Raw genomic sequence first — 16,961 nt, forward strand, 5'->3', positions numbered from 1 at the left:
CACACACACATGCACTCACCCCGTCGCCCTCCCCCAGCCACTATTTGCAGACTGAGAGGCTATGGGTGCCAAGTCCAGGTCGCGAGGATCACTGTCCCAAAAAGTTGAGAGTGTGATTGCTGATTAACATCTGTGTGTGTTTGTTAGAGGGAAGGCAGAATATAAGACCTGTTATTTATTTGTATGAGTGAGTGTGTGAAACTGTGTAGGACAGGCACGTGAGATGAAAACTTTCAAACTCATGTGTTGATGCTGGATTAACAGGGACAGTGGTTTCAGAAACATTGAATGACCCCTGGGAGTTTCACCAAATGGAAATTGGCTGTGTGTAACTGTGTGTGCATGTGTGTAGTGTCTGTTGGAGTTTGACAGTTCATATTCATGCCGATATAACTTATAAAATGTTCTTCCCCCCCTTAAATCTCCTGACATCGTCTTTCCCAGTCGCTTGCCACTTCTCATTTCCTCCTCCCTCTCTCCTCGATATATGGTCATCATCTCCTCGTCTTGCCTGCACAACCTTCCCCTCTAAAGTTAAACCCCAACATTTGATGACGGCGGAAAAGCCGGCAACGTATGCCTGTTTGCCCCCCTCACCTCATTCCCCCCCGTCACCCCCCCCACACCACCCACCCCCCTACCAACCAGACTTATGGACAGTAAGCACCAAGCACGGCTTCCAGCATTTGCCCCTGTCACTCAGCTCAACTGCCCCCCCCACTTCTCATCTTACCCCGGGTTTGTCGTTCTCTCTGTCTGTGTCCCATTAGTGTGGTCAGTGCCACAGTCACAGCCTAGCCCAGCACCCCGCTCTTCTTTAGTCTTAAGACGCTAAATCTGTGCCTGAGAGGGAGCAGCATTTTTTTTCCCGCTTCCTTGTGCGTAGGGCAATCAAGACACCTGATTTCTGTGGGATCTTCTCTGTCTCTTGTGGGAACAAGCTTGTGGATTGGTCATTTGGAATACCTCGACAGTCTTTTGCTCTTCTTTTCTCTTATCTCAAAACACCTGTTCTACCTTTCCATATTTTTTTTTGCTTGCTGTGTGTGACAGAGTGTGTGTGAGCGTGTGTGTGGGTGTGTGTGCGGGTATAAAAGCGCTGTAAACAGGGGTGTCTTGTGCACCTTTTTCCCTCGAGCAGGAGGAGCGTGCTCTGTGAACTGAGACATGGCTTCCATAAGGAGTTGGCTGATGGGGCTGATGCTGGCCCTGCTCTGCACCTTCCAGCTGCCCTTGGCCCCCGTGGCCCAAGCCCAGGAGCTCCCGCTGGTCAGCGAGGAGGGGCTGTTTGCCGATGAGGATGCAGCAGAGGCAGGAGAAGCAGCGGCGGATGACGATGATGATGATGACGATGACGATGATGATGATGATGATGATGATGACGATGATGATGATGATGACGACGATGATGATGATGATGATGATGATGACGACGATGATGATGACGACGACGACGACGATGATGACGATGATGATGATGATGATGATGATGACGATGATGATGACGACGACGATGATGATGATGATGATGATGATGATGATGACGACGATGATGACGACGATGATGACGACGACGATGACGACGATGATGATGATGATGATGATGATGATGACGACGACGATGATGATGATGATGATGATGACGACGACGACGATGATGATGACGATGATGATGATGATGACGACGATGATGATGATGATGATGATGACCATGACGGTAAGTGAACCTAGCTTTTTCTTGCGTACATGCCTTGCTCCCTACTCTTGCATTTGAGCAGCCTCCATCCCCCACCCCATCAACGCAATCATAATTATTTGGGGAAAAAGAGGGGAGGGGCTAAGGAGCCATTTGGCCACTCCCAGATTCTTTACAGCCTCGTTATCAAGTGACATTTCTCCTAGTCAGTCTTAATTGCATCACATCCAATCAGAGCACTCAGAGCCCTTTAAAAAGCCCCCCTCCCCCCTCCCCTCAGGCTGCCTGCTACCCTGGCTGTCTCTGACTCTGTCTTCTCTTCCCCTTATCTAAATAGAGCTTTGAGTTCTGTGGGCCCACTGAAGGCGAACTGAGTGAAGTCCGGCAGTACAGTACAGTACTTAAGAGGACTAAAGAGAAAGAGAGAAAGAACAGTTACCATCCGGCGGCCGGGCCTCTGTGCTCCTGTCACCTGGCCAGAGGCTTAGCTCAGATCTGTCCTTTGATTTGTATCTCGTTTGAAAGGGCGGGGTCCACCCTACCTCCACCCTACCTCCTGTTTGGATTGGGGTCTTATCCACACTGATGTCTCTATGTGAACCTACAGAGAAAGAAAGAAAGGCAGAGAGATGTGGTGAGGGGCGGGGCTGAGGGGGTGGGATAGAGGGGGTTTGGGGGGGGGGGGGGGACGGGGAGAGAGGAAGAGAGGGGGCGAGAGGCAAAATTGAAGAGAGAGAGACAGCAGGAGGTGGGACGTTTGAGGGGAGACTTGGAAAGGGGCCTCTGACTCGATTGGGTTTTGATTTGATGAATTACAAACTAGAGCTTCTCTCTCTTTCTCTACATCTCTTAGATATCTTTCTTTCTCTGTAGACTATTCTGTGCCATTTGTCTGTAACATTATTGAATGTTCTCATCTGCAACCTCTGCTTTGTCTTTCTGTACCCTTGCTGTTTTAATATTTCATCGTCTATTTATATATTTCATATTTCATCATCTATTTATATATTATATTTATGTATTTGCTTGCTATAGTTACGTAACCATACATGATTCATGAAATGCATAGAAGAAAATAATTAGAAACAGAATTCTAATTTATATTGTAATATATTGGAAAATACTGACCATTTGACCATACATTTTGAAAAGATTGCAAATGGATTGGTGCATTGGTGAATTTTCACTCATTGGAACTAAAGAGAGATAACTGCTTCTCCTAAACTTTTGTTAAATTCAAAAGGCGATTGTAACAAGTGTAATAGACTTTTATTTGGCATCAAAATTAAATGATAAGATACAAACACTAAATATCAGTCAATATCAGTAGAGAGGTAGCCAAAGAGAGAGAATGTAAAAATAAACACAGAGGAAATACCATAAGGGAACAGGAAATACCATAGAACAACAAGATCTCTGTTTATGCTGGGGCTGCATGTGAAGATATGAATGTTGGATCCTTTTATGTTTTTTGTTGTTTTTATTTAGTTTTGTTTTTATTTACAACTTTCGCTCATTTGTTTTCAAATATACACAACAAACCCTAGTGTGTAACTATGGCTGCCAGTACAGGTCAATGTCAACAATATTGTACCTTTTCCCCCACTTTGAAACGATGGAATAAATCAAATGATTCTGAAGCGCATGGCCATCCCTATAACCAGGTGTCTGTCATCCTTGACCATGCATGGTTGACCACAGTATATGGCAAACAGTGTGTAGTTTGTGGGGTTGAAACACCTCCTAAACCTATTCTAACATCACAGTGGCAGGAGGGTAAAATATTGTTCTTCATTAAAGCGATGTTTAAGACTGTTTAAGAACCAAATCTTGAACATTATGTTTAGTATTTCTTAATTTTGACTGTGCTTACTGTATATGTGTTTAATTGTTTTGAGTGTGTGTGTGTGTGTGTGTGTGTGTGTGTGTGTGTGTGTGTGTGTGTGTGTGTGTGTGTGTGTGTGTGTGTGTGTGTGTGTGTGTGTGTGTGTGTGAATGATGGTGCAGCAAATATAACAATGTGTATGCACCAATACACATACTGTATGTATGACCACCATTTTCTGTGTGAGTGAGTTTTCTTAGTGAATGAGAGTGGGACTGAGATGAATTTCTGTAACATTTGATGGCATGTATGTATGGATCTATTGTTGTAAGTCTAAGTGAATGAAATAATTCCATTAATACTAATTTATTGATATTCTCATTTAATCCCTGTCCCATATTTGTAACATATTTAGATAATGTATCATTTGTGTTTGTCATACAGTGAAATTGCGAGGCCTAGGTTATGTGAACACACACACATAAACATATGTGTACACCCCCCTCCAACACACACAGACACAAACACAAACATACGTACACCCCCCTCCAACACACACACTCACACACACACACACACACACACACACACACACACACACACACACAAACAGAAACATATGTGTACACCCCCCTCAAACACACACACACACACACACACACACACACTGTCATGCACTCTAATGTGTAATACACACACATGCGCATTATATTGTGAATGTTAACATCATCTTTTTCAGATGACGACGACGATGATGATGAATATATTGACGGCTCTATTTGTTCACTGTGTGCACACTGCGAGGTAAGTTAATGTTCGAAATAAGGAACCCTCAACACTCATGCCTTGTTTCATGTTCACTGTCACACTTCTGTTTGTTTCCTGCGTCTGTTGTTCCTGTAGCACTGTGATGAGTGTGATGACTGCCCTTGTGAGAAAGGAGATGAAGCGGAACACTGCGAATACTGTGATGTGAGTCCACTGTCTGCAGAACAACATGAATATAGCCAGCCTTTCACCATAATACATACATTCACAATAATACTTACATTCAGCCATACATTCACAAACTAATGTACAATATACACCCCCCCCCCCCCCCCCCCCATCCAAAAAAATGCAGACCAAACAAAGACACATCTAGACAGAATTCAACATCAGAACCAAGACATCCAAGACAAATACTTATCCAGTCTACATCCAGACCAATCTCAACTGTAGCACAGACTGAACTTTCATCAACACACCACACCGCACCGCACCACACCGCATGGAACCGCACGGAACCGCACCAGACCACACCACACCGCACCGCACCACACCGCATGGAACCGCACCAGACCACACCCCACCACAAAAACAAAGAATGGCACTGCTCACAAATAGAGCAAATAAAGACCAACTTGCAAACACAAAACAATGCGAAGCAAAACAAACCAAAGAAAAACCACACACATGTTCAGTAGTAACACCACTGTGAGTGATTGTAATGTAATGTATATTCAGACACATAAGCAACCAATAAGGAGCAAAACGACAAAGGCAGACTAACTATGTGAAGCCAAGGGTGTAACTGTCTCATGACTCTCAGCTCCTGGCCCTCTGAGAGACAGTTTAAGGCCCACCATAGCTCAGCTGTGGCCTGATGACAGACGCCATAACTAGGTGTACACTAATGTGTCCAGTGCAGACAGACACACTGGACACAGTCAACCGAGTGAGACCTGCCGTCACATGGAAGATGGTGTGGAGAAATGCTTCAAATACCCCAAGCACTTTGTAATAGGCCCATTCTGGTAATAGGATTAAGGTCCATTTTAAATGCTAAGAAGCTCTGTCTCACTGAGAAACTTTGTAAGCTTATGTATCAAATGTTTGAATGTCTTTCTCCTTCGCTGCAGGACTGCAGCATGTGTGCCATATGCCCTGTGTGTGAGGCAGTCTGCCAGCCAGGTATGATGAAATAATTAAACTACGGATGTTTTTTTTTTGTATGCCAGATTTAGTTCATGTTTATGTTCTAGTTTGGGTTCAGTTTACCTCATAATCTTTATACTTGATTTGAATTTAGACTGCTGAGTGCCTTGTGAGATGATCCAGTGTACAGTGTATTATAATCAATTGTATTTCTCTTCATAGGTGGTTTCCTTGATACAATGACTGGATCAATCTACAAGTAAGACACCTGTGTGCTAATCCTGCTAGTTTATAAATTAAATAACCCCGGAAGGAAAAGGAAAGGGAACTGATTTCGATCTCATCTTGTTTCTTTTAGGACTGTGGCCGATGTCCTCGGCGCTGACAACTAAGCCCCTGTCGCCACCATGTGGCCAAATTAAGACACTGCAACCAGGGGAATGTTAGTATTTCACTGTCATAGATTTTCAATGCAATATTTTGATGATTAATAAGTTATTTTTCTGTCTTTTTTCTTCACTTTTTTGATGCAAAGGCATTGCACAAGACAGTTTGGTCAGCACATTGACTGTAAAATGTCATTGAACAATACCTTAAATTAAACTTATGTTTTATTAAATGACACGTGTGAGATGTTATTAACGAAGAACTAATCAAGGTCGTGTCTGTGTTGCTTGGACAAAACGGGGGTCTATGAAATAAAATTTTGGGTATATTTTATATATGTCTAAAGTGTCTTTTTTTACACTTTCACTCTGAAAAAAAACCCCAACATCCTTCTGCTAGTTGCACAGCTGCGCCTTATCAAGAACACATAATACTAGGCCTACATAATAAACTAATTAATTAATCATTCATACAAAATACATTAATTCTACATTTATCTATACATTTAGTTTAAAAATAGAATGACATTTTGAGGTCTGAGCACAGAGTATTGCACCAGCAGGTAAATGGAGCCAAATCAAAATAGCTTATCAGATACAGACATTTAGTTCATGTTTTAAAGTATGAGAAGAGCTTTATCCCATTCGGGAAAGCATACTTTACATTATGTTAAATGTGTTTGATGGTTGTGTAAGGTCATATGGGGATTCAAGTGTTGCATGGGCCTCCACAATTATGGTGCACCGTGCAAGTATGTAGTAGTGTGTAGTTATGTAGTACAAAATAGCATCAGAGCAGAAGGAGAGGTTCGAAGTCGAGAACGTCGGGGGGATAGGCGGAGCTCAACCTGTACAGAATCTTGGGCATCACTGAAGGACAAGAAGACTCCTGATAGGAGTCAGACAAGACAAGACAAGACAAAAGAGGACAATTGTTTATCAGTTAGCCAATTGGGATCGCGACTGAATATTTCAATCAAAACCCTAGGCTACTGAAATGTGATACACAACTTTTATGGGTCTACCCTTTGTCTACCGACAGCTACAAATATTTTGTGCTGAAAGGCAGCATACTATTTACTTTCTATTTATAATGTTGCTGGCAAGCGTATTATAAATGCAATAAGGTACTCGAGGCAGTACTGTATCGTCAATAATGTACTGCTCAAGGGTTTGCAACAACACCCCTGAACAGTACATTATTGACGATATAGTACTGGCTCTTGTACCTTATGGCTTAAGTATGATTGGTTTGCAGAGAGGCACTGAAGTGACAATATCGATAGTGCGGAACCATACACAAGACGCTTGTGCATAGGGGAGGACATTTTAGGACTGCACCGTTTATGTCGTAGTAACCTGTGGGAAGTTAGTTAGCTAACCGTGATACTTATGTTCTTACATGTTATGTCTGAGGAAGATCATAAGATTTAAGTCGGGGAATATAAAACAGCTTTGCAAAAGTTAGAATCCGAGAGAGAATTCCCAGCGCATTTCGGATGTCACTTAGCAACGTTAACTGGCTAGTTTACTAGCAAGCTATCACATCAAGCAACTGTTTAGCTAACATTTAATCTTCAAATAGAGAGGGTTAATTTAAAAAGTCTGTTTGTCTTCAAAGTTGTTAACTAAATTGTACTGCAATGACTCGCCACGGAAAGAACTGCACGGCTGGTGCCGTTTACACCTATCATGAAAAGAGGAAGGACACAGGTAATTTAATGTTATTGTGAATTGTAAGCTGGTCAAGTTAATATCATTAAGGTTTAAGTTAACTATCTGTATTCTGTATTTTTATGTTGCTGAATTATACTATTGTGAACTAAAGTTATAATTGTTTTAAGTGACACATCAAACGGGGACTCTAATTGTTATATGTTATTGTTTGATGTGACTCACTGAATCTGGTCTCGAGGTAGATTAATGCATTCTACATTCATTGTAAGGTTAACTAGCTGGAAACCAGGGGAAATATATTTTAGTTGCTAGTATCCAGCTTCAATTTGAAACCTTATATTAAGATGTTCTGTTTATCTCATTATAATTCCCAGCCTCATCGGGTTATGGGACTCAAAGCATCCGTTTGGGGAAAGACGCCATCAAGGATTTCGATTGTTGCTGCCTCTCGCTTCAGCCGTGCAGGGATCCCGTTGTTACGTGAGTATATGCACAGTGATTTACCGAGGTTCTATTGACATTATAATAGACTTATTATACGGCTCTTCAGAACGTTCCAAAAAGTACCGTTGATTTGAATGGGCCATTCCTACGTCATACCCATACATTAATTCCTGCTAACAGACCTCTGCCAAAGATAATCACCGCTGTCATTGGCAACGGGTTTTGTACTTCTAATTCACATCTTTCATATCATTCCGCCAGAAGTCCAGTCATTTTAACGCAACAGTAGAGAGTAATTTGAAGTCAGCAAGTAATGGGTTGCTATGCAACACCTGAAACTTCAAAGTTCTATTTGCTTGAAGAACTATTTATTTCTAAACGGGACACATGAAACGGCACCTAAATCATTAAAAAGAGATATGTTGGAGGAATGTCTTCTATCGTTTTTGGCAAGTACCCGTATAATAAGCGGGATAATGTATTGTCCGTCGGTCATTCTACAAAAATAATTCCCTTCGGTACAAAACAACACCCTCCGCTGCGCGTCGGGGTGTTGTTCGCCCCGTCGGGAATTATTTTTGTAGAATGACCTCCGGACAATACATTATCCCTTACATATTGAATTAATTCTATATGTCTATGATTATAACCACTCAGCATGACGTCACAATAACACAATAACAAATAAGCCCCGACAGGGCGAACAGCACCCCGACGCGAGTGACCGGCGTTCTCTACATTATCCCGCTTATTATACAGCTAAAACTAAAAAAATAACTTAACACAGTGTGTCTTTTTACAATGTATTTGTTTTTGTTACTATACGTAGTGTTAAAAAGCAGAGAAATCGTTCGCCAAAGACAGTTGAACATTCTTTAGAACACAGCTGCTCAACCTTCCGCTGAAACTCCCTTGATAAGTTACCGTACTACTTGCGGAGTGCTACGAAAGATGTGAATCAGAGGCAAAAATGCCACTTTCCTTGACAGCGGTCATTATTGCATAGCAACGGTCAGTTATCGGAAAATAGTTGACCGCAGAACATTGGGGTTACTATTTCTCTGCTTTCTCCGCTTTTTAATACTAATGGTAACAAATACATTGTAAAGAAAACACACTGTGTGAAGTAATTTTTTCGTGTTGGCAAGTAGCCGTATAATAAGCGGGATAATGTATAGAACTCCGGTCATTGTCGGGAAAATAAGCCCCTTCAGGGTGAAGCAACACCCCTCCGCTTCGCGTCGGGGTGCTGTTCGCCCTGTCGGGGCTTATTATACGGCTCTTCAGTATGTTCCAAAAAGTACAGTTGATTTGAATGGGCCATCCCAACGTTCTTCCATACATTAATTCCTGCTAACAGACCGCTGCGAAAAGATAATGACCGCTGTCCTCACATCTTTCATATCATTCCGCAAGAAGTCTGGTAATTTTAATGTAACAGACTCATGGTAATTTTAAGTCAGCAAGTAATGGGTTGCTGTGCAACACCTGAAACTTCAAAATTGTATTTGCTTGAAGAACTCTTTATTTCTAAACGGGACTCATGAAACCATTGGAGGGATGTCTTCTATCGTTTTTGGCAAGTGTCGTTCGCCACGTATTCATCATGCTTGGATGCACTAAAAAGTCTCCTGACGCCATGGTGGCAGATCCACAGGAAGTCGGCCATTTTGAGTGGAAGATGCGTTTTGACGGCGTTTGCACACCTCGCATCTGATCGAACTCCTCCGACAAATTTAATGGTAACGCTTTGAAATGTGGTCAGGTTACTCTTCGGCCATGGGCGACTAAAAGTTATACAAAATGTTCTCATTAGTCGGAAGGTGTGGGCGTGGCAGACCCTCAAACTTTGCCAACTTGCCAGTGCTTGCCACAAAATACAAAGTCTCTTATAACTCTTGCGTACATTGTTTGATCCAGAGAAAATGTCTTAGGGTGGACGCTGGATCCAGCCCGAACGCGTACATATGCCTGACTGATATCACCTATAGCGCCACCTGTTGGTGGTTGGAAACTTCACTTTGTTTCCACACCTCTTTATTTGACCTGTTTTAACAAACTACATTGCAAAAGAAAAATATACCAAAACAATCCACAAAAAAGTAGTACACAAAACATTACATAACCAAATCATCAAAATCTATCACAAATAATTCCTTTAAGACATAAAAATGAAACATAAACCAATTTACACACACAAAACACATCAAAACACACAAACACACTGACAACCATGACTCATTCTGTGCCAAAACCTACCGAACAGTTCGGCGGTCATACTTGTTACGCTTTGCGTTACGTCTAGTTTAAAACGTGTCCAAATCCGTATGACTTCACACAGTTGCAAACTTTCAAGGCTGTCTTAGCGTGAGAGTTGGTTGAGATTGACCAAAACATGACTTAATGTAAAACAGGTGTATTTATTTGGCGTGAGATACATTGAAGTCGATGTATTTTTTTCATGTAGGCGTGACGGGACATTAAAGCGTCTGCCTCATGCCACAAGCGTGAATGTGAATTTAACAACTGTCGCTCAAACAAAATGTAAACAAAATGTGCCTGGCGACGGTGCAGCACTATAGACTTTCATAGTCCGTAGCTGATGCCACACTGACTTCAGAATAGAACTTGTAGTTTCTATGGCAACTTGCGTACCTAGCTAACTTACACTAGTTAACTAGTTGAAGTCGTACCACAGAAGAGGGGCATCATCACTTTGCGATCCTATCATTAACATAGAAATAATAATAATAATAATGAATTTAATTTTTACTTTTCATTCAAAAGAATCTCAGAGTGCCTACATATTAGAAACTAACTATAATAATACAAGCAAATAAATTTGTTAACATAAGCATAATAGAAAACTTAGTGGTGCTAGGTTAAACACAAGGCCAGAAATGCCTTCCTGAATAAAAGTGTTTAAAGTCCAGCTTTAAATGAGTCCAGCGTCTGCGTTGCCCTCAGGTGGTCAGGGAGGCTGTTCCATAAGTGTGGCGCTGCCGAGCAAAAGGCCTGGTCGCCCATGGTGCGGAGCTTGGTTTTGGGGTCACGGAGGAACAAGCTGTTTGAGACCTGAGGGTGCAGGTGGAGGTTTAGGGAGTAATTAATTCATACGACTAGGTACTAGATTGCGATGTCTAAATCAACCATGGAAAAACATTGAATCTCTTCTCATCCAATCACAGAGAGCGAACTTTCAACATCTGCACCCTTTCAAATTTTGAGCAAGTGACAAAGTCTGCGACGTCCCAGTAGACACAAATGTTGTCTCTTCTATAAATTTGCTTTGAGAGAAGTCCCTGTTCACAAGCAGCCAACCTTCAGTTGCAACCCCGACGTCAACCCCATGTATGTGTATGGTCATAATAGGGAACATATGACATGACTGATTGGTTAACCTGTTGTTCTGAGGCATGGGTCGGGAACTTGTGGCTCGCGAGCCACCACTGGCTCTTTTGCTGACGGTCGGGGCTCTCGGACGAAAAGGGTTGGAGAAAAATACGGGGGGAAAACGTGTAATCAAGGGATCAGCCTAGGCCTAGTAGAAGGCTAAAATCAAAGTCAATACTACTTATATTAAAATAACAAGGCTTTGTGCCAAATACGTAGGTCTATCTGAGTGATTTAATTTAACTTTCCACCTCACTTGACTCCGTAACCATAGCCTGCACAATATTGTTACATCTCGATTTCACCTGTTTTAATTAGCTCAGTCTGTAGAATCTTTATTATAATGTGGAAATCTGTAAATGCCTCCTTATTTGAATTGACGCTTGTGGTTGTAACTAAATGCATGTTGTTTTTGTCACCCTGTAGTCCTGACGGATATTTGTATGAAAAACAAGCCATCCTGGAGTACATCCTGCACAGAAAAACTGAGACTGCCAAACAAATGAAGGTTTGAACTCCACTGCTCTCCACATGCATTTGTAGTTATTTAGCAGTGCATTTGTTATGGGACTGTAAATGTACAACATGATCACGCTAATATCAGCATGATTTCAGGCGATAGGAAATGGTCCATTCTCATACCACAGTGCTGAGGAGAGGTATGCTTCTGTTGTCCATCTTGTTCAGGCATATGAGAAGCAGAAGAAGGCCAAGCGCAGTGAGAACCACCTGGAGGCCACCTCAGGGCAGAGGGAACGAGTGGCCAACTTCAAGAAGAATGAGGGCAGCATTGTGTCCAAGCCCATCAACCCCTTCACCTCAGGTAGCACTTACAGCAGCTTTACTGACTGGCTGTTACATTTACATTTTGTCATTTAGCAGACACTTTTATTCAAAGCGACATACACAGGAGAGAATAATCATGCTACGAGCAATAAAGACCTAGTGTAACAAGAAATACTACTAAATATAAGAAATAAAAAGTGCAGGAATGTAACTATTGTAAGTGTGAGTGAAGTACTACTTAGAGGAGATAGCGTAAGAGGAAATATATGGAGAGTTAGGGGAAGGGAGAGAAAGTGCAAGTTAAGGAGGTGGTTAAAAGAGTTGGATCTTCAAGAGCTGTTAAAGGGGTCAGGCAGCACGAGTGCCCTGTCAGAGGGGTGGAGGTGCACGGATACAGAATTCTCTTCAAGGGTTCCTGCGCCATAGTTCAGTAGCAGTCCACGATGCTAAACTACTAACCTAAGACTGTTTGCATAGTGAACTTGATACAGTATGGTAGTTGAGTGCTGAATAAACAAAGACTTGTTTCATGAAACTTAATAGGCCTGCTTCAGTCTGAATTCATTTGTTGACTTCACCTTCACCCTCATGTAAACGTTCTTAAACAAAAAAGTGTAACATTATATGGTAAGGGCTTTAAATATCAGCAGAGAAGACTTGCATTGATGACTGATTATCAGATTATAGTCAGGTTAGAGAAAAGAAATGGGATATGCCACATGTGTGTGCTTATTGTGGTGCTCTGTCCATCCCTTTGTCCTCTCCAGGTAAAGACGGAGCAGCTCCGAGCGGATCAGCAGCTGTGGCGGGTACAGCTGGCGCCGATTCGGCAGTAGCAGGGTCCAGCTCTGGGTCCATCAGTAGCTCCGACTCAGCTTTGCCAAGTTTCTGGATCCCCATGCTCACGCCAGAAGCCAAGCCTACACTAGTGAAGAAACCAGTGAGTTGTCAGGATTGCAGTTCATGCCAATTTTAACAACTTCCCTCTGAGGCTACTGTCATTTTTATTGTCTTCCCCTCTTCTATTTAGTATTCTTTTCCTTGCTGGGCATAGCTGTTCATTTTTTTTTTTGTCTTGCATCTCATCCAAAAGTGCAACCGCGGTTGTATGTCAACTGGCAGTATAGAATGACAAGTATAGCTGGAACTGGGGAGAAGGTGTTTTATGTAGTAATGAAGTAATACCTGTGCTGTCATGTAGTTTGGCCCAAACTCTATACCAGTATCAGAGGGGGGGGGGGGGGGGGGTCTGATAATTATTTCATCAACAGTAATTCTGGATTGCCTCCACCAAACATGTAAATAACAAATAAGCAAATCAGCAGCAACGTCACAATGGATTGGCTCTCGTTGAAATGCATGGGGTTTAGAAACGGTGTCATGGGTTTGCACTTTGCAGCGTAATGTAGCAGATAGTGTTGAAGAATGGGTTACTTGAATTTGGACGACTTAAAATTATTATAAGAGTTAAACAACATTAAGGCTGTTATTTCCCGTTATATGTGATGGCTGAGATATTCATAACGTTTTATTCAGTCTTACTGGTGGTGGTCCTTTTGTAATACCAACAGGTGCACTTCGTTGTGGATACGTAAAGCCTACTGTTTTTACTACGTGTTTAGCATGACATAGCATAACTCTGTTTCTAGACAGTGGCGTATCAAGGCCTATTTTGGGGGGGCTTTATTTTGAGATCGTCAAATTCACACCTTGCAACCGATTAAGTGAACTTATTTTGTTACATTTTTTAGAGTTAGAAAGAATAGTCTCGAGTAGCACAGGACTCCCATCTGTATGAGACTGTGGTGGCTCTGTATGGTATTGAGTGAGTGAGCCTCGCGAGTGTGCAGACAGACATTGATAACGTTCAGTAAACAGATTTGGAGCAACTGTCCGACCCAAGCTGGTGAAAGCTGCCATAATCAGCTGCTGGATATAAAGGTATAGCTTAAAATAGTAAAAGAAACAAAATGGTTAAATCATCACGAGTGATTGGTAGAAATCGTGGCTCTATTTTATCATGCTGGTTCATTGATCCTGTGGGTATGCTACCTATTCAGTAGGTCCACCAGCTAGCCTATAACTAGCTAGTGAACTCTAGCCTAAAATGTTAACCTTCTCACTTGAGCTACAAATCCCTACCATGCTACAGTATAATTAGCACCTATCTCAGCAGATGTCTTCAATATGTTTATTGTTATAAATGTGTTAATTTCTCTTCCTAAAACCCACTAGAGGACACTATTTAAAAGGATATTTTCAAAAAAAATCTTATGGGGGAGCATGCCCCCAGACCCCCCTGGTTTTGCTGGGTAACAGGAATAATAATACATTTAAATTAAATATACACTTGCTGACCTGAATAAGCAGAGGGCAGAACAGCCTATTTTTGCAACATTTTTGTAGTCCATGTAAACTTTTATTTGGCATGTTGGTGAAGTTACTTAGAGGATCATTTCTCAATGGAACTGTATTTTTATTTAATGAATGTTTGTTTATTAATAACTTATTTTTCAACAAGTAACTCAATTAGTATTACAAAGAGGTACATTTGCAACTCTATCCCAACTTCCACTTGCTCCTGCAATTTCATTGCAACAATTTCAATCAGAGTTTATGTTTCGGAATAAAAAATGATATTGAATATTCCAAATTAGTGTTGGTGTATGTTGATTTTCAGAATTTCATTTTGCTCTATGTGTCTATAGGAGTGGGCAGGGGATGTCGGGGGTTGGTGGCAATGTAATTATATGGATATTTGCCGCGGGGCGAGGGCTTCGATTACCTCTCTCTTTTTTGACCATACATGTGTTTGCATCCCTGTAACTGTCATAGTTGTGTAAGAGTTTAGAGATCCCTGCTTTGTTGAGGAGAAATGGCTGGTTGCCACCCAGTCTAAAGGTTACCTGATGACAGTGCTTTGACCTTGGGATAGATTCTGTCACTACAGTTGAAAAGTCACCATGTCCTTTTTGTGTGTGTGTGTGTTTGTGTCCATGGTGCTGTATGGACACACAACTCTTTCACGGTCACTGCCCCTCGTGATTTTTCACGTTGAGAGCCTGATTCAGACATTTGGTGACTGGTCATCTCCTTCTGTCTCTTTAGGATAAGACAGTGCTGTGTCCGATGTCGGGGCGGCCCCTGAAGATGAATGAGCTGATCCCAGTGCGCTTCACTCCTTTGGACCCCTCTCTGGACAGGGTGAAGTTACTCACACGCCAGGCGAGTGCTTCCACGTGTCCCTCTATCCTGGTGTCTTCCAGTAGATCCATCACAGCATCCTCACCTGGTTGCTGTCAGAGTCTGTAACTAATGTGTGTTCGCCTTGCATCTCTTACCTGCAGGACCGCTACGTGTGTGCAGTTACCAAAGACACGCTGGGGAATTCGGTCCCATGTGTGTTGCTCCGCCCCTCGTGAGTGCAGCCTTCTGAGTTCATTAGCACATTCCTTCAAATCAACATTTAGACCTTTCATTAGGCCTACTCATTATTTTCATTACATTGCCTTTTTAGACGTTTCAGTGATATTCTTTCTGTTTTATCTCTGAATGACTATCATAATACATTAAACTTACAGAGGTATATGCTTTGTCTTACACACACATGCATCTTTCTTTCTCTCGCTCGCCCTCTCTCTCTCACAGAGGTGCTGTTGTGACATTGGAGTGCGTGGAGAAGTTGATTCGGAAAGACATGATCGATCCGATCAATGGAGAGAAACTAAAGGAAAAAGACATCATTGTTCTTCAGAGGGTAAGAGAATGTTTGCATATGTGTGCACACGTGGGTAGAGAATGCCAGGAGAGACTCTACAGCTGATGTGGGGAGAGAGAGACGGGGGAGACTCTTCAGCTGATGGCTTCTTCTTTTTCACTAAGGGAGGAACGGGCTTCGCAGGATCTGGAGTGGACCTGAAGGCTAAAGAGGCCCGTCCGGTCATGCAAGCGTAAGAGGTCGACATCGAAAGATTGATGAGATGATGTGGTGAAGGTGTAAACATCCTTTTTGTACCATTTGCTGATTTCCTGTTTGAATTATTGAAACTGTACAGGACTTGGTTTTTGTTTAGTTTGGCTGTTTATTTCAGTTCAGTTTTAAAAATATAAATATCCAACACACATACATTTACACTGCTTTTGCTTTGTTTTTTTTTAATAAACTGCCAGTTCAGTCCTACTCAAAACAAACAACTTGCGTCCCCTCTGATTTTTTGTTTTGTTTGAATGGCTACACGTCTGACACTTGGTAGGCGTCTCAGAGCTCATCGTGGTCTCCTAGTACGAGCATGCCGTAGTCAGTGATGGTACTGATCTTCAGTTCATCCACCCTCTCCATGATCTCGTCATGAGAGAGCTGACCATCCTTGGGAGACGAGAAAGGAATGAGAGATGGAGGAGGGGTGTGGAGGTTTGAGACAGACATTGTGCAGAAGAAAGACAACATGGGTGTTTGATCAGAATCACAGCATTACTTGGTTTGCTATTTTTGGAACTGTTCCACCACCATTCAGGCAGAGGACAGATCTGGCAAAGAATTTGCCATTAGCTCTACTTGGCAAGAGGAAGCCTTGTGCCCACCTTCATGAGTCTGACAACTTCTCTTTTTTTTTTTTTTAACAACATACAATATCTGGTTTTCATATCCACACCTTTTCTTTTACATTTTACCACACCTCAATACTACACCTCCAACAATGAAGTTTATTTCCTACAACATCGCCATCACAGATGTTGGTGAGAGCCGATCAGTCCCTGTACAGCACTGATTAGCCGACGTGATCAAATACTATAACTAAGAAAAATTAGGAAGCTCCTTCCTCTAAGACACTGATGA

The 16,961-nt window shown here is 42.0% G+C and overlaps 2 protein-coding genes across 2 annotated transcripts; both read left to right on the forward strand.

Moving 5' to 3' along the window:
- Positions 1 to 1,028: 1,028 nt before the first annotated feature.
- Positions 1,029 to 6,158, forward strand: LOC308379490 (uncharacterized protein). Its single transcript, XM_080856651.1, has 6 exons — positions 1,029 to 1,717; positions 4,261 to 4,325; positions 4,425 to 4,493; positions 5,423 to 5,474; positions 5,661 to 5,697; positions 5,797 to 6,158. The coding sequence occupies exons 1-6, from the start codon at positions 1,168 to 1,170 to the stop codon at positions 5,828 to 5,830; spliced, it is 807 nt and encodes a 268-aa protein (XP_080712777.1). The 5' UTR covers positions 1,029 to 1,167; the 3' UTR covers positions 5,831 to 6,158.
- Positions 6,159 to 7,188: 1,030 nt separating this feature from the next.
- nosip (nitric oxide synthase interacting protein) lies at positions 7,189 to 16,292 on the forward strand. The gene is made up of 9 exons (XM_080856650.1): positions 7,189 to 7,537; positions 7,876 to 7,981; positions 11,765 to 11,846; positions 12,026 to 12,161; positions 12,892 to 13,064; positions 15,233 to 15,349; positions 15,472 to 15,542; positions 15,773 to 15,881; positions 16,007 to 16,292. The coding sequence occupies exons 1-9, from the start codon at positions 7,468 to 7,470 to the stop codon at positions 16,076 to 16,078; spliced, it is 936 nt and encodes a 311-aa protein (XP_080712776.1). The 5' UTR covers positions 7,189 to 7,467; the 3' UTR covers positions 16,079 to 16,292.
- Positions 16,293 to 16,961: the final 669 nt, after the last annotated feature.

This window comes from Sprattus sprattus (assembly GCF_963457725.1).
Source record: "Sprattus sprattus genome assembly, chromosome: 18".
Lineage (NCBI taxonomy): Eukaryota > Metazoa > Chordata > Actinopteri > Clupeiformes > Clupeidae > Sprattus > Sprattus sprattus.